Source organism: Amblyomma mixtum, chromosome 1 (assembly GCF_055824585.1).
Source record: "Amblyomma mixtum isolate Tamu chromosome 1, ASM5582458v1, whole genome shotgun sequence".
Lineage (NCBI taxonomy): Eukaryota > Metazoa > Arthropoda > Arachnida > Ixodida > Ixodidae > Amblyomma > Amblyomma mixtum.
The window spans coordinates 260,432,714-260,458,524 of NC_143012.1; the positions used below are offsets into that span (position 1 = coordinate 260,432,714).

Below are 25,811 nucleotides of genomic sequence, written 5' to 3' on the forward strand. Positions count from 1 at the left end.
TTATTTCCCATCGGATATAAAAGAAAATTGGTGTAGCAGATCCGAAATTGAAGTTTCAAGCTTTGTTTATGGTGTGAAAGAAGTGACTTTATTATGAGGAACTTCATGCTAGTGATATTCAAATATTTGCCCCAAGAGAAAAAAAAAAAACAGGAGAGATACAAGGCTTAGGTTTTGCTGCTACCACTTTAATTCCTCACATTTGGTGCTTGGACCAACTGCAAAAAAGCCACTCCTCAAAGCATTAGAGAAAAGCACCTTCGAGAGTAAGCGCAGAACTAACAGAAAGCGTATGCACCTCACAATGAAAACACATTCAAATAGCTCCGCCTAAAAAAGCACATCTGGTGACCTGTCTTAAACATATATGAGAATTTTACAGTACCGGCATTGTGAGCAATTTGAAAGAGTGAAAATCGTATTCTTGAGAACCGTTTCTAGATATCGCTTCTTATTTCCTTCATAAATGAAGAAAGCAGTAATACTCACTCGTAAATGCAAATTAGAGTGCATTTTAAAATATTACGATCAATTCTTGAATATAAGGACCTGATATAAGAAAGTAAACATCTAGTAACTGTGCGTGTACATTTTGTGCAGAGTCGCAAAATTAACGTTTCAGAAAAACAGCAACATAAAGGCAATATATTCCCAACACTGATTGATGGCTATTTTCGATTTACGATGGAATCATCAATGTCGAATGATTGGAATAAACAACCAAATTGCCAAAAGATCAGTTTGTTTACATTCTTCAAAACCATTGAATGATCATTACTGTTGATATTCTGGGCTGCCGTATAGACAAAATTTGAACGACTGACATGAACATATTTACAGCTATGTGTTTGCGTACAGGAGAACAAAATAATAAAGCATTAGTTGAGTGCGTTTGGCGCTTTGGTTGTTGCCAACAGAGCACATTAACTACAAAGATACCAAAGCTGTCTTGGCTATCGCTCAGTGCAATAAAATGAGACTGATTTTTTCGGTTCATCGCATAAAAGAAGGAACAATTTAAGTTATATTTTGAGGTTATCCGATGCTAAACTTCTATAAGCCCACCGCAAACTGAGAAACTGGCTCTGCACACGTGAACGTATCACTGCGCTTATTTACGGTTCTGTTAGGCGCGAAACTTCACTAGCAAGAAAGATCAGGGAAAAGAAATAAGGATCTCGTTATAATACAATAGTGAAAGATGCCAGCACTTAAGTGGTAAAAGAAAAAGCACGGAGATTTGTTTCTTGACTACAGAAAATAAAGTGAACAGCGTGAACGTGAACAAATGAACCGCAGGGCGATTAGCCAACGCTCCGACATGAAGAGAAAGTAGTAAAGATAGAAAGTAAGCAAGTGAGTGCAAGTTGTTAGGCAACGCTCTTTCTTACCGAACTCCAATTTTCATGTTTCTGAAAGGCACTTTAAACGTAGATACTGAGCCTGTATGCTTCGATCACTCGAAGCATTAGCCCATTACATTTTCATCACCACGTGTCGAAAATCTCCCATCAGCGTCTTCGTAAAGCCTGTCGTCTCCTGAACTCCTATCCATTTATATACGCCTGCATATAAGGAGATTGAGTTTCTGCTCAAATGTCTCCAGGGCAAACTTATCTCCATAACACCTTCCTGCAAGGCAGAGTGAACCAAGCAAGTAGAAGTGGTTGTCAGAAACAGGCGCATCTTATTAAGGCTTGAATAATTTCGCAGCCGACGATAAAGGCGTGCTTTTTGTTTTCTTCTAATATCATGTCTGCAGGCGGCCACGCGATGCTTGGAATGAGCCCCCCGAGCAAGGTTTTGAGTACATGTAGACAAGAACTAGCAAGAGCATACGGCAAGTTGGTGGACGGATCAACTTTGCAAGCGAAGTGTCGACATCAAACATATATATGAAATTTTGTTCTTTAACATTTTTGAGAGCAATGTTACATACACTATACTTTGGTAATCACTGTTAGTTCATTTTTTTTGTTTTCAAAGGATCATGTGCTTGCTCTGTGCGTTTAATGCCCTGTAATTCACGAACATATGCGTTCAGTCTGGGACTTTTCACAAGGAGTGCACTTTCTCTGTTTTCCAATTCTTCTCATAGAAGTTCTTCATACTGTGCCTTATAATATATGCTATCGCTTCTATATGTTACAGGTACATCTTTAGCTATGCTCCAGACTTTGCTGTTTGAGCTCAAGCCGGTTAAAAAAAAACTGCCGCAAGCGCACGCGGACGAGTGGTATACCATGGTGCGTAAAATGGGGAATAGAAATTAATTACTGTAACTCGACGTTTGCTCATATCACAAGAAAGAAAACCAAGCTTTCCTTTGATTACAAAATTAGTGAAAACTCCTTGTCAAATGTACATAGCTTTAAGTATTTGGGAGTAATTATTCATGATGATTTGTGGTGGCGCATCCAGGTGGAGGAGGTCTGCTCAGTCGAAAAGCATTTAATATAGAAATAAATACAGCAGCACCAAAACGTTCGAGGCTAACTGATGGAAGACGTTTATCCGTCCGGTTTTGGAGTATGCCCCCTACGTGTGGAGCTCCCCACCAAGTTTATTTGCGAGGTAAACTCGAATGAAGTAAGGGAACTGCATGCGTTTTGTTTGATCAGTTATCGGAAGAACGATTCTGTAGCTGACATGCAGAAATCTGGCCACCTGGAACTGCTCTAAGCACGACAAGAAAAACAAGTGTTTAACCTGTTTTTTCTAAATCACGATAAGTGAAATAAAATTAATCGACAAACATATATTTACCACCCTCTAAAAGACAAAAAGCGTTTAAACCACAGTGCCACAATACGGCCTTACATAACCCATATAAACGGTTCTCCAACCATTTTTGCCCTTCAAGTTTGGTTTGGTTTATTGTTGTTTAACGTCCCAAAGCGACTGAGGCTATGAGAGACGCCGTAGTGAAGGGCTCCGGAAATTTCGACCACCTGGGGTTCTTTAACGTGCACTGACATCGCACAGTACACGGGCCTCGAATTTCTCCTCCAAAGAAATTCTGTGTGTGTGTGTGCGTGCGTGTGTGCGTGCGTGCGTGCGCGTGTGCGTGTGCGTGTGCGTGCGTGCGTGCGTGCGTGTGTGCGTGCGTGTGTGTGTGTGTGCGTGTGCGTGTGTGTGTGCGTGTGCGTGTGTGTGTGTGTGTGCGTGTGTGTGTGTGTGTGTGTGTGTGTGTGTGTGTGTGTGTGTGTGTGTGTGTGTGTGTGTGTGTGTGTGTGTGTGTGTGTGTGTGTGTGTGTGTGTGTGTGTGTGTGTGTGTGAAGCAATCTTAAGAGAAAATTCAAAAGGTCCTGACTTGGTTACTAGATTGCTAAATTGGTAATAAGAGCTACTGCCAGTTGTCTTCTCCTCACGTTGGACTGCCATGTAATGTGCAAAGCAGCAAAACGTTTTGTTAAGTTGTCGCAAGTCCATGAAAGAGTAATGAATGACAAACGTTTTTTAACAAGTATTCCACAATACCTTCTTTTTTTACGAACCAAATCGGTCTTCGTCGTCGGCACGTTGCTCTGCGGCGTTGTGAAATATTTAGTACCGATCCGGCAAGCTTTGCACTGAAGCGTTTCTGATTGCACCAGTCAAATGGCGAAATATACAGATTTATTCTTTATAGAAAGCTAGAAAAAAATCGTCCTACACAAGCATCACATTCAAATTTTAGCAGCCAATGAAGTAATAATCGGAAAAGATCAGTTACGATCTTATTCAGAGCACAGACATGATTGGCCTTTTTATTCGTAGGTAGCCACTTCGGCGGCTGTTTCTGCGGCTCATTTATCGACTACATAATGGGTGTCCTTCCGTGGCTTCCTCCGTATCTGCCACTGACGGGACACAATTTTCCAATACTGGCTTCATAATTATCATAATAATGAACCTGACTACACCCTCTGCCGGACAAATGGTTCTCCCATTCCTCTCCACTTAACAGTGTTCTGTTCTAGGCGCGGTCACCTCCTCCTCTTATATTTATTAACCTCATCCTCCCATCTACTGTTTTCCACGTCATGTTATGCTCGCATTTTTGAGGAATCCGGTCCATTATCCTTAAAGACTTTTGGTTATCTTGCCTTTGCTGTAAGCTTCTTCTCCAGCCCATTTCTTCTTTACTCGACCAGGATGGCGTTAGTCAAGGTTTGTTCCTTTACCCACTCTGCCGTCTCCCTGTCTCTTAACGCTACATCTATGATTTTCGTTTCCATAGCTTGATGCGTGGTCCTGAATTCAAGTTGAACACTTATCGTTATCCTCTACGTTTCTGCCTCACTGGTGAGTAGCGGTAGAAAACTGCTGTTATATACATTTCTCATGAGGGATATTGGTAAACTGGGATTCACAGTCAGAATGAACTAAGAAAACTGAATCCATGCCATTGGTATTCGTCTATTGATTACACCATTGTGACTGGGATCTGCGGTCACTACCTTCCCTAAGTATACGCCGTTGCATACCATTTTCTGCGCCTCGCTACCAACCCTAAATAGATGTTGGCTTCGAAGACAGTTGAATGACAGGTTAGCTTCCCGCAGTCTCCTTTTCCTTTCCAAATCATCAATAATGCATTGCCATTCCTCCCCTGAGTGACTTAGAAAGGCGTTTTCAGACAATCGCAGATTAGCAAGGTATACCTCTTAAACAGCGGCAGTGAATAGCATTAGAGGGATCGTGTCTGACTACATGACACCCTTACTAATCAGAATTTAATTGCTGAATCTATGGAGGACTATGATTTAAATGCTGCCCTTATAGATATCTTCCAATATGTTTGCATAAGCTTCATGTACACGCCGATTCCGCAATGCCTGCATAATTGTTGACCTTTTGACTTAGTCATATGGTCTCTCTTATATTATGAAAGCTACGTATATGGGTTTCTGTATATCGGCGCCTTTCTCTATCGATTATATGATGGTGTGTTTATGGTCAATTGGCGACTAGTTTTCACGAATCTTGCAGTGAACTGACTGATGTGTATTTTTCAAGTCCTTGACGTCCCATTTCTTTAGCAGTAAGATCATGTAAACGTTTCTCCAAGGTTTCGGTTCGCTAGAGGTCAATAAGCCATTTTCACGCAGGGTGGCAGTTTTTCCAGCACAATCCCCTCATCGTTATTTAACAGACCTACTGTTACCTGATCATCACCATCTTTTAACTCCGTTTGCATTGCTCCTGAGGTTTTCTATTTTTCTTCTTTTGTTACTGGCAGAATGTCCAATTGCAGTGCACTACTGCCACTCTCATTAACGCCCTGATTATTTTGGCCGCTGAATAAATTTGTGTTGAAATCTCTGGCTTTTAAATATATTTATCTATACTGCTAATGAAATTGCCCTCCTTGTCTCTCAGCGCATACAGCTGACTGATAGCTATGCTTAGAAGGCACCTTTATCCGTAGATTTTTCCTCAAGCCTGTGCCATGGTCACCTATTAAGTGGTCTTCAACCTGCTACTTGCAGTGAAGTGGGCTGATCACATACCGCGCGCTTTTTCTTTGGGTGGCTTCATATGCAAAAGCAACAATGCTGATCGTTCTTCATAGCCAAGCTGATTTCCTTAACAGGTGATGGCGTTATGCTTGGAAGGAATCCGCTGGATGCTGATGGAGAGCGTAGGCTTGATAGTCAATTTTATTTCAAGGCGGCCACCTCGGCGGTTACTTTCGCGGCTACGTTTTTTTGTGGTATTAGGCAGGACTGCGGCATATTCATCACTTAAGATGCGGCAGTGCCTCGGTTTTTCATTCAGGTTCATTTATTTTTTTTTCGATTAAGCAAGTGATCGCAACAAAACATGTTTTCATACTAAAGTGAGGACTAAATATGGAAAATTTACCACAATATTTGCCGGCATATCCTGTTGGAATACTTTGCCATCTGAAATTAAAGCGTCGTTTACTGTTCACTCATTTCATCACCGCATTAAAGAGTGCTTAATTAATTTCCTGTGTAGTTCACATGCCTAAACAGTAGTCATCCTTGTTTAAAGTCTCATTTTATTTGCATTATGTTTAAAAGTTGTTGCTGTATATACTTTTTGTTCCGTTTTTCACACATAACATTGTAAATGTTTTGTAGATTGTTTATTTATGCTAATTGATACACTGCCTTCAATTCTTTGCAATTTTACCCCACTTGATTTGTTCTAGGAGGTCCCCCCGACAGTCGTGTACTATGGGACCTCCTTCTGTACGGATTTTATTGTATTTGTATTACTATGTGCATTTTAAATAAACTTGAAACTTGAAACTTAACGATGGCACGTATTCGAAAGAATGCGTTATTCCTCATCTCATCGGTGGTAAAATTTTGCAGACATAGCTACACTTTCACCGCTTTTCTTATGTATAGCAAAACAAAGAAATATCTCACAAGCGGTCACAGCGAAGCAACCGTCTTTCACACTGCGTTCTCGATATCGTTCGCGTCGTTGGAGCGGAACGGTGGCTTCTCGTTCACGTCAGCGGTCCTTTGCTCTTATCGTCTTGACAGGACGTACAGTTTTGCTTTTTCTCATGCATCCTTCCCGCATTGCTCGTAAAAAAAAAGCCAAACAAAGTGTGTCGCTGTTATCATGACGAGAAACTTCTTGCGTAGGCTTTACGTTCGCCCTTTTCTTTTTGGGCAAAAGTGTAAAGAGCAAGATTCCCCACACAGCCGAACAAAGACTGTATCGCTAGCAGTGACACGTGTCTCCGCCCTCTTTTGCGTGCAGTGCAAAGTATATGCACTCCTGGTAAATCTTCCTTTTGCGTTATCTTTTGTCTTTCCTTCCAAGAAGTGTTCACCACGTTATCTCTTCAAAGGCAAGGCAGTCAGGCTTTCTTTTCACACCGAATCTCCTATATGTAGGACCAAGTTTCGTCGTCTTAAGCCTAAATTTTTTTCACAGTAGAGAAACAAAAACCTTTGTTCCTTTGGGTGCCGTTGTGCTGCAGCCGCAGAGACGCTGAAGTAAACCACGCTTTTTTGCGCACTGAGAAAAGTTGCCGGTGGTATTGCAGCAGCACGAGATCACAAATAGTGTTTTGAAAGCTGGTGTCGGGAATTTCTAGGATCACGCGGCTTTCACTAGTGATAGTGAAATGGTGAATAGCAAATTCTGGATTTTTTCTCAATCCGAGAGATACAAGTCTAAGCAATCAAGAAAAAAAAACGTGTTGGTTAAAATGGGGGAAATGTTTTCTTTTTTTCGTCAAAAAGCTCTCATTTTTCTTACTTGTATCTAATTCGGAACTGCAAGCTTAGTGCAGATTGTTTGCTCTGATAGTCGTAATTGCTAGACGTTTACGCTTCACTCATGGTCATTTTATTTTAGGGCCTTATTTAGCATATATTTGAAGTTCATGCACTTTCGTCCGATAATATTCTCTTTTCGGTATCGGTTTATAGTCCTTAGACTGTTCCCTTGCAAAACACTAAAAAAATGTTCTTTCCATTGCTTACCGTGAAGGCGTTTGATTGTAGTCATAAATCACACTCAGTTTGTACTGGAATTCAAGAAATCTTTATTACCCAAAATAACGTACACCTGCTCCGGAACAGCAACACACTCAGTGCACCTCATCTACCCCGTATGTGGAACCACTTGTTTTAGATATTCAGGGTGTTATATCCGCCGTCCTTTCACGCGAGCAAATGGCAGCCAAAGGCATAGCGCCGAACGTGACAGGAAGACCTCCTTTCATCACTTACGAAAGTACCTAACCAGAAGTGAAGTTTTTAAATATCCTTAATGTGTGGTCTTGGAGTCAACCGCGAAGGTTGCAGAATTAGGCCTAGGAGAGAACACCCGATCGATGTCACGGTCGCTCAGAACGATCGAATAACGCTGCCGAAAGAGCGGTTGACAATTTCCTCGGAAAAAGTGTGTTTTCAAATCGTTGCTGACGAATGAAAGGACAAATGAGAGACAGGGGATGGTACAGAGATTCGAGAATTTTTTTCTTTTCTTATATCTATTGCCCCAGTAATGTCCTGAGAAGGCATCTAGGAAACTCTTCGTTCGAAAGAACCTGCAAACTTGCTTGTCACGTTACAACGGTTTTCAAGGGTATCCAAACAGTGCTAATATCGTAGCACTCCTCGCAGTTTTCTTTAGGGGATAAAGTCATGCTCGAAAGGGGGCTGAGTATGAAATAGTTTCATGGCGAGGTGGTCGTGGTAGTGTCTCATGCTACTTTGTGGAGTGCGTGGAAGAGCGCCATACGTTTTATCGCGCAGATCACTTGAGACCTGCTCACTGTGTAGACGAAAGTGTTCCCCATTCAGATGTAACAGCGTACTTGCGAAAGATGCCTGAAACTCTTCAGACCGATGATACGCCAGGAGAAATGAGAAGTGTCATTACGTCTATTGATACAAATCCGCCTGGAGCAATTCCCGTACGTAGTAGCACACATAAAAAATTTCCACAGACAGACTGCTGCATGAGTGTTCACGTGTTCAGTTGTGAACTTGTGCGTTTTGAAGAGTGCATGCTTATCCAACGATATGTTTGCACTAAAGAGGGATGGGTGTAGCATTTGGCCATTGTGCTATAAGTGCAACTTCATGGCTCTGAGCGTGTATGACGTTAGCGTTCGGTGCAAGGCTCCTTTTGATCAAGCGTTCTTGATGGTGATCGATGCAACATTTCCTCTTCCTCTGGTGTGTGAAGCTCGCGCAGAACACGCACATTATGCGCCGTACAGCCTAAAAAAGCGCCAGTAAGGTGTGTGTTTGCCCTCTGCCCATGACGGGCGTGTGCTAAAACGTCCGCTTAACGCCACAGTAAGGTCTTGCAGGCTCCATGTTCCAATTCAGAAGGTAAGGGTTTATGTGCCGAAGCAGCTGACGGCCGCAGTGTGCCCAGAAAGATGGCATACAGCTCGGCCCTGTGCTTCGTGCCCAGTAATATTTATTGTTAGGCGGTGGTTTAGCAATTTATTGAAGAAAAAAAGAAAACTGTGACTTCTATGACATGTTTCTTAGGTTGCCGACAGACGAGGGTAGTGAATCGGCGAACGCTCCTCCGGTCTACTTCTTGAGCGTATGGGGACAAAGAAAAAAAAATGAAATAAGAATCAGTAAGTCCTCTCTATGCTGCACGATCTCCAAACATGGTTTAGTTCACGATGGCCAATAGTCGTTTTGAGTAGAAATGGACATTGCACAAAGCATAGGCCTGCTGGCTTTCTAAAGCTCAATTTTCTTCATTTTTAGCATTGCAAAGCACTCCACGCTCTTCTGTATGTAAACAGATAGCGTCAATACAGTAGTAGAGAACCAAATGTAGTTGGGCGCTCCAAGTAGAACAACTAAAAAAATGCGAACGCCACATTACCGCAATCTTATTTCCGAACGCAGCGATTTACATTATGAAGATAGATGCTACGTTCCGAACTGAAGAAGCTTGGGAAGTGCTGCTTACACTTTGGAATCGCTGCTGCATGAGCGTCTCAGTTACTAGTGCTTAAGTCGAGTTCCAATTCACAGACATTTCAAAGCGATGCACAGTCGAATAAATTGTGTATAAGACGGTCTATGGCTTGCTCAGCGTTCCATTCTGTCGCTCTGAAGGAGAGTTGCTTGGGACTTAAATCACAGTAAGAAAAGTTAGCAAGAAACGAGAAGCAGTAGACACTTCGGCCCCCGGCCTGCCGTCGAAAGCTCTTAGAAAGCCAAACATGGCACGCTCTGGAAATTCTTCTCAAACGAGGTGCCCTCTCTCGCTTTCCTCTCCATCTTCAGTACAGGAGGCAAATAGCGAAGTTTAGAAGAGCCTTGCTTCGCTCCGCGTGCTGAGTATAACAAATTTGCTGACAAATGCGCTCGCAGATTGAACACTTTAGAAAGAACAGACACCGTTTTTAAAGCGGCGTTTGGCCGAAAACATTCGGGTTCATGAATAAATAAAAAAATAAAGTAACATTGCATTATTCTTGTGCAAAAAGTCATTCGTTTCAAATATGTTTGTGAATTGGGATTGGACTTGGCTTTGAACAAGCAGAAGTATTAATAATGCTCTTGCTCGGCGAGAAAAGGGAATTCTGATATTGCTGATACAGTAGCAACTGCGGAGACAGAAACGGCGTTCTCCGCTATGTCGCTCAGACAGGTGAAATTTGCTTATAATCTCGTCAGCAAAGTGTCAAATATGCCTTGTTATTTGGCCGCTATAATTATGAGTAAATTTTAGAGGCACTACTAAAACTGATCAATTCCGTTATCTTGGCATTTAGTGCCGGGCGATATCTTTTCCTCGCATTTTGAGTGGGCTCGGAGACAGCACGGCGATGCGGACTACTTATGCCAACCGTTTCTTCATTGTGCAGATTTTCGCATTCCTGGCATCTTCTGGATACGCCGCCTTCAACGAAAGCACCGTCTTGTTCGCGCCTTATCACGAGCCTTGGATTCCAGTGGAAACGTGCCACAGCACAGAGCAAGACAGTCTAATCTACAGCGCTGCGGCTTTAAAGATCCCGCCAACTACCTTCACATCATCGACTACAGTGACGTCATCCCTGCCCGACGATATAAACCAAGCGTCGCCACAGGGACCCTTCAGTGGGCTCGGAGACAGCACGGCGATGCGGACTACTTATGCCAACCGTTTCTTCATTGTGCAGATTTTCGCATTCCTGGCATCTTCTGGATACGCCGCCTTCAACGAAAGCACCGTCCTGTTCGCGCCTTATCACGAGCCTTGGATTCCAGTGGAAACGTGCCACAGCACAGAGCAAGACAGTCTAATCTACAGCGCTGCGGCTTTAAAGATCCCGCCAACTACCTTCACATCATCGACTACAGTGACGTCATCCCTGCCCGACGATATAAACCAAGCGTCGCCACAGGGACCCTTCAGTGGGCTCGGAGACAGCACGGCGATGCGGACTACTTATGCCAACCGTTTCTTCATTGTGCAGGTCAGTTGCTATCCGTCTCTCTATAGCAAGAAAACCGGAGATCGTTGCCTTTTGCTGTTTCCGAGCCCAGAAGTGCTTATTTCTGTGATATCTGAGTGTGCTGATGTCGTGAAAGTGTTATTACTAATTGCTGGTGATGTTGAACTAAATCCTGGCCCTGGCCCTGGTACGAGGGCTAATACACAAAGCATGGATCTAGAAGAAATATCAAAGCTGCTTCGCGACGTACACTCAAGAACTGTCGCGGTGCAAAACAGCCAAGAGCTACTTCAAGCTTCAGTTACTGAAATTAGCAATAAGCAAGATAGCTTAGGTCAAAAACTGACAGAATTTGTCGACCGGCTAACATGCCTGGAAGAAAAGGTGTCTGTTATCGACACTCTGCAAACTGATATGCTGGCGACACAAGAAAATATTGAAACCCTCCAGCAGGAATGTGCTAACTTACACGCACGCCTAGATGACGCCGAAGATAGATCCAGGCGCAATAATCTAATCTTTTATAACATACCTGAAGTGCCCCAAGAAAGCCCATCGGACGCTGAACAAAAGTTAATTTCAGTACTCTCCGAATTACCAGCCTTTTCTTCTTTAAGCTCCGATGACATTGAGCGTGCACATCGGCTCGGACGTGCCGGAGAGAATTCTTGCAGGCCCATTATCGCCAAGTTTGTTCATTCCAAGACTAAGGATCTAATTCTGTCCAATCGAGACACGATAAAAAAGAACAAGGTTTCTGTCGGCGAAGACTTCTGTCCCTCAACTAGGCTAGCTAGAAAAACGCTTTTACAATTTGCCAAGACTCGCAGCACGTCATACCAATTGAAGTATAAAAGGCTCCACATGAACGGGAAGTGCTACACCTACAACCCTACCACGAAAACCGTCATTGAATCTCAACTAAACAAGGCTGTGACCACCCAGAAATCTGTCGCTGACCTTGCGCTATCCTCTAGCCCTTCTCCCAGTGGCGTCATCCAACCTTCTAGTTTATCACCTTAGCGGTCACAGAGGGGTCGTGGACCCTTTAATGAGCTTTCTGTTGTGTATACTAATATTCGAAGTGTCCTGAAAAACCGTGAACAGTTAAGTTCATTTATTGATTCTTGTGCAGCCCACGTAGTAGTACTAACAGAAACATGGCTCTCAAGCAAAATACGCGACCATGAAATTTTAGAATGTAACAAACGCTACAACTTTTACCGTAATGATAGAAATTGCAGGCCAGGTGGCGGAGTACTAATTGCCGTAGACCATAACATATCCTCATGCGCAATACATGTGACAAGCAATCTAGAAATAACGTGGGTTTTATTAAACATAAAAGGCAGGAAGATCACAGTCGGTGTATGTTATCGTCCACCACCCAGAGACCTAGAATTCATTAACAACCTACACGATGTCATTAATCTAATCTGTGTTCGGTATCCTGGTTCTCCTATTTTTCTTTTGGGTGATTTTAATTACCCTAATATCTCCTGGGGCGTGGATGGCCCCAGTAGTCTTCCTACTGATTCAGAATCTAAATCTTTTATTAACTTGTGCTCAACGTTCCATTTTTCTCAAATCGTCACACTGCCTACAAGATGCACTAGTCATTCTGAAAACACTCTTGACCTTATCTTAACTACATGCCCTGAATCAATTTCAAACCTCAGCATTCTTCCAGGACTTAGCGACCACTCACTCCTTGAATTTACGCTCGGATTCCCTGCCCCCCGAGCAGGAAAAAAAATGAAGATTGTTAGGAATTACAGCCGAGGAAATTACGACGAAATTAATCGTGCATTATCTTCTTTTTGTGACGAATTTTTGAGAAATTTTGAACATCGCAGCCTACAATTAAACTGGGACTTGTATAAAACCAAAACAGCCGAGCTCATCAACAAGCACATCCCCATACGAGTAATTAAGTGCACCAAATCACCATGGTATAATTAAGCTCTCGGAAGACTAGCCAATAAAAAGAAGCGTTTATACCGCCTAGCTAAAACCTCAAAACTATCAGAGCGATGGCAAGCCTATCGCACCGCGAATGCTAGTTACAGTCGCGCCTTACGGGAATCCAAACGCTATTTCTTTCAACACACCCTCCCCAATCTGCTACGTTCTAATCCTCGACAGTTCTGGCGAACAGTAAAAGGCCCTGAAAGCGATAGGATGATTATTAACTCCAGTGATGGTCTACCGTTAACAGATGAACAATGTGCCTCTACATTCAACGATTTTTTTGCAGCATCGTTCTCTAGTCATGCAGACGTCCCTAAACCTCTGTTCGACATACCTCCGCTATCGCCAATGCCTCCCATCACAGTTAATCCAGCTGGTGTCGAAAAGATTATTGATTGCCTGAAGCTCTCTTCTGCTTCTGGTCCTGATGGTATCACGTCAAAATTCCTTAAAAACACCAAATTTTATTCATCTATCATCTTAACAAAACTTTTCGACCAATCTTTATCCACCGGCTTGGTTCCTGATGATTGGGCGGTAGGGAAGGTGGTTCCCACACATAAAAATGGTGACAAGCATGATGTTAAAAACTATCGCCCCATATCTTTGACATGTGTTCCATGCAAAATTCTTGAGCATATCATATCATCCCAAATCGCTACCCATCTTGATTCTCAATCTTTTTTTCATAGTTCCCAACATGGCTTCAGAAAATATTATTCATGTGAAACGCAGCTGGCATCTTTCACTCACTTTCTTCACAGCGTCCTCGACCACGGCGGTGTTGTCAACTGCATATTTTTAGACTTTTCTAAGGCTTTTGACAAGGTATCACACACTCTACTCCTCTTTAAATTACACCAACTTAACCTGGATCCCAACGTTTTGCATGGTTGAGAAGTTTTCTTACTAATCGCTCCCAATACGTAACGATTAACGAAATCGACTCCAATAATGTCCCCGTTGTTTCCGGCGTGCCACAAGGCTCCGTTCTTGCTCCCTTGCTCTTTCTAATTTACATAAATGACTTACCCACCAAAATTCAATCTCGCGCTGGCCTTTTCGCAGATGACTGTGTAATTTATCGTGAAATAACCAATCCTAATGACGAAAAGATTCTGCAATCAGACCTTAACGCAGTAACTGCATGGTGTCAGGATTGGTTAATGACTCTTAACTCTAACAAGTGTAACTTAATGCATGTATCTCGAATTAACTCTAATGTATCTTCTTATATTCTTCACGATTCCCCGCTTGAACAGGTAACATCTTACAAATACTTGGGCGTCTTATTTTCATCCAAATTATCATGGGAACAGCACATCAACTATATAACTAGCAACGCTAACAGATCTCTAGGCTATCTGAAACGTAATTTTGCGAACATTTCTTCATCTCTTAAATTACAATTTTATAAAACACTTATCCGTCCAAAGCTTGAGTATGCTGCTTCTGTATGGGATCCCGGCCTTGATCATCTGGTAACAACCATCGAAGCTCTTCAGAATCGGTCTGCCCGCTACATTCTCAGTAATTATCATCGTACTGCCAGCACAACTAACATGAAAAACACATTACACCTACCTCCACTCTCCTTGAGACGTCAGATACAGCGACTTTGTTTGCTCCATAAAATATACTACCACGACACACTTCACAATCTTTTACTCCACCGGCCCTCTTATGTGTCACATCGCGTGGACCATCGTCATAAAATTGGATCTTTCGCATGCCACACGAATACCTTTCATAATTCATTTCTCCCGCGCTCAATAACAGAGTGGAACCACCTTCCCGAAGATCTTGTGTCTATTACTGATGTTACATTGTTCAAAAATGCCTTAAAAGCTCATTTTGGTGTTCCTGATTAATCGTTACGCACTGTTTATTTATTTTTTACCCCCGTATTACTACTTGTATTGTGTTCTACAGTTATATATTGGTGTTCCTTACTTGTAGTACTTGTATTGAATTCTTGGATGTTTATTGTTACCTTCTGGTGTTCCTTACTATTTTTGCACTGTTTTTGACACCCCTATATATATGTGTATATATATGTATATATATATATATATATATATATATATATATATATATATATATATATATATATATATATATATATATATATATATATATATATATATAATGTGCCTGTGCTTTTATCTTAATTATGTTGAGTATTCCACTCCCCTCTGTAACGCCCGACCCGGGCCCTGAGGGTATTCGAAATAAATAAATAAATAAATAAACCGTAGGCATCGAAAGTATATCTTGAAGCCGGGGTAAGACACTGGATGGAGCGGTGAGGTGAAATGGAGACTGATATTTATTCATTTATTTATTCAGAACTTAAACGCGCTTTTTGAGTCAATACATACCGGAAGGGTAGTTGCAAATTTTGTTTCTCATTTCAATGAATGATTTAAAGCGTGCCTGATTAGTGTGGGGAACTACGTTGGCAGAAATGCGGTCCCAGTAGGTGGTTGTTCGGCCGAAGAACGCTTTAAGATGGGCAGGGGGATATGCAAAATGATGAGCTCTACGGTTATATCATTAATAAGGTAATGATAAATACTGTGATAAGTAATGATGAAATAGCTTCCAAGCGGTGAATGCTACAATTAATAACAAGTACCTGGTATGGCTATTTTGCGACGTGAATTGAGGGACGGACGATCACATTTTCACTTCATATTAAGGGCAATTAAATGAAAGGACTAGTAGGAAGGAATTTGCTGATTGATGTCGGTGCCATCCTCCCCGAATGCTGGTTAAAACGAATGGAATACTAAGCACAACACACTTGTTTCGCTGAATCTAGGCAAATCTCTCACTTGAAAAGAAAAGTAAAACAGCGCATAAATTGGAGCGGCGTCAAGTGTTCAGGCATATTCTGGCGGTACTTGAGATACGTGCATACTTAACCCCCTCGCCAAATGGCGTTCAGAACGCGTTGTCGTGGTGTCAGATTTCAAGCTCTAGCCTGACATGATATATTGAAACCCTTTTTTATGATAACCTGCTGACGTCAGCGCCAAATTGCACTGTCTCACATTTTTTTATCTTTCAAGGCCGTCGATGTTACATTTCTTTTCTTTGTGTTCTTAGTTTTCATTTTCTTCGCAGTTCTTTTTTATGCAGCATGTTTAGCGAATGGAGAAGAGCAGCAGTTTTTATTTTTCTTTCAACAACACAGTGACGTGGCTAGCGCTGCTGGTTCGGTGGTGGGATAGAGGGTGCGCATTCCTGAGATAAATTAACTGCCACACTGGAAGAGGAATGGGCATCTGTGATTAAGGGAAGCTAAACCAGGTATAATTTATTAATTAAACTATGAAAGCAATGGAATGCCTTCATAAAAGTCAACATGAAAACGAAAGGAGAAATTTTCGGAGTGCGAACACAAATCTGTAAAAAGAGCTAATATAAATTAGGTGCTGTGCACTCAGAAACTCAGTCATCGGTTGTGTGCGAGATATCCTGGTGACATCCCCAGTACACACAAGCAAAACACGTGTGCTTTGAAATATTTCACCTGCTTATTTCACACCAAAATATTTCACACCAAAAAACAAAGACTTGAAAAGCACTCCATATGACAATAAAACAAGGCCAATATTTTATACTACGTGCACAGTGTTTGCCGCAAGAAAACATACACGTACCAATTAAGCTTTAGCAGAAGCTGTGGCGCATTCGCATTTAGTGTCTGAAGAGCCGCATAATTAGAAACAGTCGAGTAATACAGGAGAAGATAGTTGTGGCAGTCGTCCAAGTGCAAGCTGGCAGCCTCCTTTTCTCCCAGTACACGTATACCAGGCAGGTGTTTCAGGGAAGACATTAATTGATTCTCAAAACGACGTTTGTTTGCGACAAAATATTGTCTTTTAAGCACAATATTAACAGTGTTGACGGACAGCAGAAAACCGGTTATTCGATTTAAGTAGTCTGATGGTTAAGTAATTTTCAGTAATAAACTTTTTAACTATTATAGAAGGCAAGTAGCTACTGTAGAGTTGTAGCAAGTCATTACTAAAAGACATATCTGTTTTTAGATTTTAGAAAACGTGATTACCCTTTGCGCTATGGCTCGATAAAGTTTGGCTTTTTTGACTGGTTACGTGCATTGGAAATGTTGTTGTTTTTAGAAATTATCTAACCGGCTTGCTACTAAAGACAACTCACCGGTTTTCCGGTGTCCGCCAGCACTGGTAATACTCTGCTGCAAAAGCCGTATTTTTTGCGCAAAAAAGCCTATTTTTGGAAATTACTTAAAGTCTTCCCTCAGACACCGGGTACACGACTCTCCACTGTTTGTTTTCATTGTCCCAAAAGTGAGCTCTCGCGTAAAAAAAATCTCAAAAGATCTGTTGCTGCGGTCGAGGTCTGCCGCCTCAAAATTTTTTCTCCTGGGATAAAAAACAATTCTTTTTCTAGTGGAGCGTCTTTGGGACCTGCTATTGAAGGACTGGTGTCTCCCTGCAGGATTTTGTGCAGTTGGCTACAAGCGCGAAATTATCATTTTGTCGACGCGAGCTATCACTTTCAATGCTTTTAAAGTGTCAATTCTGAGATGATCAACGCATAATTGTCACCCTAAAATAAATGTTATCTCGATAAAATACCAAACTGTGGCCGGTGTTTTTGTCTCCAGAACGCTTATTACTCCACTGCCTCCTTTTTTATTTCTCTCCATCATACGAACTGTTTTCGAGCTCATTCCTTGTACACATTAACGGGGCACACTTTGTTCACAGTGACATTTCTTGAGCATAAATCAAGCGTACTCTCTTTGTCTTTTTCTGCCTTGCTGTCTCTTCCTGCACCATAAAACCACGACAAAGATAGTTTGCCAAGCCTACTTCTATAATACAGCAGTTTTAAAAGCACCCTAATGCAGACTAAGCAACAAAACAAGCAGAAAGTGTGCCGCTGGTAATTCGCGCTAATGACCATATATTGCCAGCCCTAATGAGTTCCACCTCTCAGGACAATCAGAAGTGCACTGCGTTATCATTCATTTCTCTTGGTATGACCCACATACGCGTCACAAGCAGGCTGATGTATCTGCGTGGAAGAAAAAAAGGCAAGAAATAAAAGCAACTCATTCCTCCATCAGCGCCATAGTTTCTATTTGGAAGCTTTCTCTCGTTATCCGACGCCATCTAAGGAGACACGATGGTCATTCCGAAACTGCTCTGAATGCTTCTCCTCAGCAGGGTTAATTAAGTGATGAAAGGGCACAGAAGTTTTACGAAGAGGACCAGATCGAATGAGTCCGACAGCTGGCTTTGCATTCCGCACTGAATGGAAGTTGGAACAGCTGGTTCTACCTATGATTGAGCGGGGTGCGGGATTGTGTTTGCTGATGACAAGTAAGATATAGGCAACGGAATGGACGAATAAGGAAATATTTATTGTTCTCTTCAGGTTTCAGCACTACTCTTTCTCCCGGATGGAATAATATAAACGTGCTTTCAAAGAACATTTTTACTCCAAAATACTCGCGGCCACTAGTTTCCGCAATCCAAAACGTAAAACTAATAGAAAGTTCTATGATAAAAAATGCATCCATTTTACTTTCACGACAAGATATGTGCGTGCGCACTTACGTGTTTATAGTCCGCTGCTTCTTTCTCGTGAATGTTGTCTGACACCACGTAACAACTTGTCAAACTGAAAACCTCACATAATAGATTTAATTTGTTCTTATGGCTACGAGTCTTGTATCTTTCAGTGCTCTTCATTTCATTGAGTCCTTGCTATATCCTTGTAGGTACGCACGTCAAGCGCATCGCTTCAGAAATTACCTTCAAAAGATTATTTTTTGCATTCCCGGATCCTGGATGGCCTAATGTGTCAACTTAATGTTCATAAAACCGCAAGCAAAACGAAGCCATAAATATTTCTGTACCTAAGAGTACGGTGCGAATGCTTTTGTTCACGTATCAGATGGTCTGTAGCCACCAATACGCTGTTTAAAATACGGGAATGGATTTTGTTTGAATGTGCTTCACGCTTAAAGATCTCACAAAATCGCCGGTATATTTAGAAAAATGAAGCAAACGTTATATATTACACTATACTCGAGGCACTCTGAACTCTGTGCTGGACTTCTTTAGGTATTATGAAATATTTAGGATTAATAGAATATTCGTACCCGCACAAACATGCAAAAGACGCTGAAACATGCTTCTAGCATAGAATTGCACAATATTTTTGAAAAGAGCAAAGATGCGCTATTGCTAGCATTAATATTTATATTTAGTAGGGTGCCTTGCAGGTTAGATTTGCCTTTCCGAAGTAACCTCATTACAGCTGCCTTAATACTTCTGCGCCATGGTTGAAATACGGCGCAAACGTAAATTACTGCACGACAAAAAAAAAAGAATGCAGTATTAAGCGCCTCTCTTCAGACAGGTGACAGCGACAACCGTGACCTGATGACAGCCTTCGAAAACTCGTTTGAAAGCTCGAAAGCTCATTTGAAAGTTAGATCCGGTTATGTAAGAAAGCGTGTATAGGAATGCCTTCATGCAAAAGAGAAACGGTGCGTACTAGGTGTCGTGATGACATTCGTACTTATGCAAATAACTTTGTTAGCGCTAAGATTTCTTTCGCGTTCTTCCTTGAATGCTTATTCCCTTATTTGTCCCTTGATCGTTCTTCCTTACGCACAACACGCTATCGACGGGTTGCTCTGGATAACATGGCTTACATCATTGACCCGAGATCTTTACATATCTTAGGTTGTTTGAAGTGGCATTAGAGGGCTCCATGTGAAGGGGTAAACAGCCTTATTTTTAAGCCAATCGAAAAAGTTTATTTACTGTAAGAAGAATAAAGAGAAGGAAAGCTACTTGATGTCGTAACCTCAAACAGGCTTTGACATGCAAATGTCATACAGTTTATAAGGTATCATGCAATATTTTAATGGCAAACAAAGTGTTTCGTTAATGTGTATTGTGTTTGTATGAATATTGTTAGATGCATGCCTAACAAACTTTTATGAGGCTATTGCTTCGTACAGCTTTTTCACTAGGGTTTAGAAGCTCAGTATGAATAAATCTTGAAGTTTTCTGAAACGTTCATTTTTTTGTACACCATCATTTCGATAGAGCGAAATGTGAAATTAAGAACAGACTGTGCCCCATTGCCGAATGCCCTGGTGCTTTCAAAAACAAAAATCATCCTAGGCCGGAATTGTAGACGGCGTTTCTGTTTACGCAGATATTCATTCAGTATTGTGGGGAGACCTAAAACAATAAAATATTATAGCCCCTGTCTGCACCAGATGCGTACAACAGACTTCATCCGATAATAATATAAAAGAGCACGCCCAAGGGAAATTCTAATTTTTGTCACCGAAGGTGGAAAAATGAATTAAGTGACGAGAGGGGGGGGGGGGGGGGTGCTTATATAGCCACCCACAGCCGCAGTAGAGGGCCCAGGAAGACTCTGCTGAACTACCAACTGAACATAGACTTCTTGTGCACGTGAGGACAGATTCTTGTTCGCAGTTTTCTTGTTCTTTTTCTTTTGCTTATTCAGAGTCCTGCTCATTTGTCTTTCATCCTGTCGTTTAGTGTGAGTAGCGCCACCACAGGCGCTGGCGGTTAGAAAGAGGACGAAGTGCACGTCACGCCTAGAGTAGAACGCGCATGCTCTGGGTTGTCAGCTGGTAACCACGCTTCATCGCTCTGCAAGCTGTAGCAAATAAATGCGGAAACTTACTGACCCGCAAAATTTAAAAATAACTGCAGTCCTAATTTTTGCAGTTCAGACACTCACACCAACATAGGAAATAACACATTCTCCTGTGCTTTCCTCGGCTGCAGTGAGTGTTGGTTTGTTTCGTAAGTAGAACAAAACGAACCCCTCAATTACGTAACCAGTGGAGGGAGATGCAGGTTTAACTGAGATTGGAACTTACAATACTCACCAGTACTGAGCTCTTGGGCAGAAACGTTGACGTTAACGAAAAAGGTTCAACTTCAACTACGGACAACTTAGCAGCCTAGGGGGAAACAAAATACAGGTGTTAAGCTACAACACATGAAGAGAGCAAAGTGGATCAGGAAACAAATCTAAGTTAATGAAATTCTAATGAAATTCAAGAAAAACATTAGCATGGGCTGATCATGTAAAGCAAAGGCAAGATAACCGACGGCCATTAAAGATGACGGGCTGGAATCTAAGCGGAGGTAAACATAACCCCGGGGGGGGGGGGGGGGGGCAGAACGTTTGGTGGAAAGCAGCAATTAAGGAGTCTGTGGTGATTAGGTGGGCGCAGCTGCCCAAGGACCCGGTTAATCGAATATAGAAGAATGACAACTTTGTCCTTTACTGGGCATAATAACGTATTGATGATTATGATTGCAACGACGACTTTTTGGTGCAAAGCAAAAGGCTTGCCTCTCTGACTACTCTCTCTATTAGGCTATCTCTGTCAGGTTTCTGCAGCGGTTTTTCATTTTACGAAACTATTTGTGGATCAGTGGATGTCCCAGAGATTATAGCGCTAAGGCCCTTGAAGCGTAAATGTCGCCGGAAGCCTCACTGCTAAGGACCAACATGTGCAATCCCGTTGCGCACTCCTACGTGTCAGTGGTGCTGAGGACAAGACTCAAGCGCTGATTCGGTGGTAAGCAAGGAACACTATTGAAGGTAAATAGATTTAAAAGGAGAAAGCCACTCCAATTTGCCTGGAGCTGAAGGACGGAGGTAAACTGAGACTCTCTTCACAAGGTGACGCTCGTCGGTTGTGCGCTCGCACAAAAGGTGCCCAAGTGAGCTCAACCAAGACTGTTCTAGCTCTGCATTCAGAAGAACTCTGTGTGCGCAGGAAGCTTGCGGTGACACTAGAGCACGTGCTGAAAACGCAAGTGCGAGCTTTGTGTATTACCTGCGCTCATGAGCGGAAACTTTAGTTTTTATCACGAAGTAGCCGTTGCAACGCGATCTGTTTCACGTTCACTCGACGAGAACGTCGGCTACGCACAAGCAGAGCAAGCGAAAAGTGGATAATAACTGCGATGGAGGTCGCCGTGCGCGTGAATTCTTGTAGTAGATTAATGCGTGCGACGTTGTAAGATATATAGGTTGGGACGCAGCGGGCCGTGTAGCAGAGGGATACAATCTCCTAGTTCCTCTACGTGCCACGGGATGCCTCTTCACCGAATGGAACATTTTCACGCGCAATTTGAGCCTCTTTCATGGCTAAGCGCCGAGTCCTTGATGACAAAGTTGTAACTTCCCCTTGGGGTTCTCTACTTCTCTCATTTGTGACTCGATTGTTGACTCGTTTTTCCGTACGTTCGTTAGCTCGCTCACTCGCTCGTTCGCGCCCTCGTTTGGTCCCTTTAGCCTTTGCTGCTTGCCCGTTTAATCATTCAACCATTCACACTCTCGTTTATTTGTTCGCCCGCTCTTTAGCTCTTTGTTTCTTGCCTTCTTCTCTCGGTCATTAAGCTGTTCGTTCACTTGTTCGTTTTCTGTGAGCTCACTCTTTAACCTGCAGGAATGTGCGCATGTTTAGCGAGTCGTTCGGCGTAGTTTGCTTTCAGCTATTTACGCTGAGGGAAAAAAGACATGAGTGTGGTTTTGAGCCATTTTATATGGCATTACCGTGGCTTGGTGGTCGAGAGATAGGGCGTCCACATCAACAAGTTGTGATATCTATTCCGCAAAAGCCTCCTTTTTCCATTTAAATGAAAGAAAAGACTGACTTGCATTAACACCGGTACCATCGGGCAAAATGAAATGCGAGTTCAAATAACAAAAACTATTCCCGGCAGAACAGGGAACACAGGCGTGGCGTATTAACACTTTTAAAGAGAGGTTTTTACGCCTTCAATGCGCAAAGCAACCCGCAGCGTACTCTGCCGCTTTGTTGACATATATCGCAGTTTTGCAGTTCGTGTTTCCATTCTTTTCGTGTTTCATTAGGAGTTGATAGCAGTAAATTTATTTTATTTATGATATGTAATGAGGGAGAGTGGGGCTTAACATATATAACATTCATCCTACAGACAATGTCTCGCCAAATATACAATCCTGCCCTGCACTCGTGGAATTACTTTGCCCACTAATGGCCATATCACTCGCATGCATTACTTTGACAATTATTTGCATGCATCTGCAGTGGTAATGATGCTAGCTATAAACTGATCTACGCTCCTTCATCCCCTTAATTTTTTTTTTCTCAGCCAACGCTGTTGCTTAAAATTTCTGCGATCCGAGCTGTTTTTTTTTTCTTCGTTAAATTTCAGTGTTTTCATTTTTATTTCGGGATGTATGGGCTCCACTTTGAGGAGAATTAAGCAATACAGAGCAATCAAGAACAGCCGATTTTGATGAAAGTGTTTTTATTGTTTCTATTCTATTCGTCTGCTTAGCAGCCACAAAAGATGTGGGCTACTTTTTCGTCCGAACACAAAGAATATCAACTAGAATGCTCATCATGATATAGTATCGTATAATAGCGCCATTCTTATGCGCACGGAAGGAAAGGTGATTTTCGAGCATTCATGAGGTGAACAACGTTCCAGAATATTCCAGAGTCATCAATATCAGACTCACCAGAGTCATCAGGGTCGTTGAATAATTTTCGGGTTTTTTCGTTCAGCCCGCCTCTTCACTTAGCATTTGTGAGGGCCGCTTCTGGCGCATTGCCTCATGGCCTTGTCAAGCTGCATTTGCACACAGGGCATGAGAACACTGCCACCTGCGACAAAAAAAAAAAGAGACACATAGCACGACACCCACTCCGTTGCTTCTTGCGCCGTCACTTCAGAGGAAACAACTTTATTGCATTCCCACGCCCCGGTACCTATTTGCCAATCCGGTCTTCCACAAATGAGTTCAATCTGTCTGCGGTGTAATCCATTTCTCTGGTAAACATATTCTTCAAAGAATTAAAATGGAGGATTGGAGCGCATCTTTCGCCTTCCAGATGCCGTACTTGGGTAACTTAAGGAGCGCGTAGATGCTTGCAGTTATGTGCAAGCGTGGGAACGTTTGCCATGCTACAATGGTCCTTTTCTCACCCCTTCTGCAAAGGCTATCGAGAGATAAATGGAGAGGTAACGATAGAATATCGATGTCAAGATGTATTCGAAGTGAGATTTGTGGAGTGAGTAGTATCAAAGATCGATACTGAACATTAGTGAGACTCTAAGTCCCGAAGCCGCCGCTTCCTTAAGAAATATGTCTGCAATTATAACGCTTTCATTGAGATCTTGCTCCCAGTCTTTAAGCAACTATAAGCTGCTTGCAAAATCCTAATAGAGTTGCTACCATGTCTCAATGATTTCTACCTGCAGCTGGTTAGTTCGAACTTTAAAATAAATCCTTAAACCTAACTGTAAACACAACGGTGCATTCAGAATCCTGCAATAATTCGACACCTCGTTCCATGCAGTATATCAGCCCAGTTGTGACAGCCTTACTAAGAACATATGCTCCAAACTTCATCCGCATCTTGCCCATATCGGACCGGTATAAATGGCGGTGAGCTATTTAGGGACGGGATTTTAGTCGTCCTGGACTCGTGCAAGCTTCATCGGACACTACACCGTTAATAACAGCTCCGGCGTCTTCGAGCAGCACAGCCACTTGGAAAAAAGCTGACACAACCAGCTGCTTAGGATAGAATTCTTGGAAGAAAAATCAACAAGGACTCTGGCAATCACCTGAAAATATATAAAACATGAACAATGCGTGACGAGAAAAACCGGAACTGTGGTTTTTGCTCGTTTCGTCATGTGAGAGATGATGTGGATGCACCGCGGGAATTGCATTTATTTATCTTTGTATTTATTTATTCGTTCCTTCAAAAATACTTATAGAGTCACAAAAGTTTTATTGCAGGGCGCGCCTACAAAGCAACAAAACATTACAAGTGCGTCATAGCCAGATGATGACATGTCTGAACACATAAAGACACAGAAAGGAGACCACAGGACATGCGCCGTTATAAAAACTTGTTTACTGGGTAGAAAACGAACCCTTATATGCGAAACGATACCAAGGCAGCAACGTTCTTGCTGCTGGCTTATGTAACATTTCGTATTGAAGAGTTTGCTTCCTTCCCAGTAAACCAGTTGTGAAAACGGCACCTGCCCTGTGGTCTTCGTTCTGTGTCTTCGTAACCTTTGCGCTTAATTATTCATCATGTTCGTAACTCAGACCTTTTAAATTGCACATATAACGGAAGGATCTAGCTATATAATGATGTTCCACACCAAAATGGTCCTGTTACGCCGTCTCATTAATTTCGTGCCGCAGAGTTGAAGCTGTTGCCAAGGCCGGCTCAGTCAAGGCAGCTAGCGCCTTAAAAAGCCCGCAAGAAATAAGGTACCTTAATTTTCTGGTAGATGGGATGCATTTGAGATCGTTCATGCGTTAGCGAACCCTGTGTAATAATATCCGTCTTGACCATTTTAATTTAGGACAAAATTAATTAATCTCAAGGGTCAAGAGAAAGAGCAGAAGCTCGAAGAGAAGTTTCCTAGAGTTCCTGCGCTAGCCAGGTATATGTCGAGAATCCCGATCTTCTCCAGACTTTCATGATTTTTCACTACTTGTCATTTAAATTTGCATTTAACGAGTAAAGGCCCGTGTAGGCGTCTATGCAGTACTAACAACTAGTTACTTGTCTAATAACATGCAATTATATTTCGCGCATATGAGTTACCGTTCTTGAAGTGACTATTTAAATTTGAATATCAAGATTCGATTTCCTCAGTGCACCCCACAATTTATGTCATCATTTCTTAGTGTGTTTCTTTTGTGCAATCTAGTTTTTGACACTGTAGTCTCCATGCACGAAACAAAAGGCCTCCGTGTGTGCAGTTGCGCATTGTTTGCCGAAATTTTCAGATCTAAATTTTTACGTTCCGTGCATATGAAACATCAAACATATTTTCGAAAT

The 25,811-nt window shown here is 42.2% G+C and overlaps 1 protein-coding gene across 1 annotated transcript in view; it reads right to left on the reverse strand.

Annotated features, from left to right (window-relative positions):
• Positions 1 to 23,487: 23,487 nt before the first annotated feature.
• LOC149371575 (solute carrier organic anion transporter family member 4A1-like) overlaps positions 23,488 to 25,811 on the reverse strand; it is a 203,366-nt gene continuing 201,042 nt past the window's right edge. Inside the window, exon 14 of the mRNA XM_089565855.1 lies at positions 23,488 to 23,603. Within this exon, the coding sequence (XP_089421981.1) occupies positions 23,553 to 23,603 (51 nt within the window). The 3' untranslated portion in view covers positions 23,488 to 23,552. The remainder of the gene's footprint in view (positions 23,604 to 25,811) is intronic.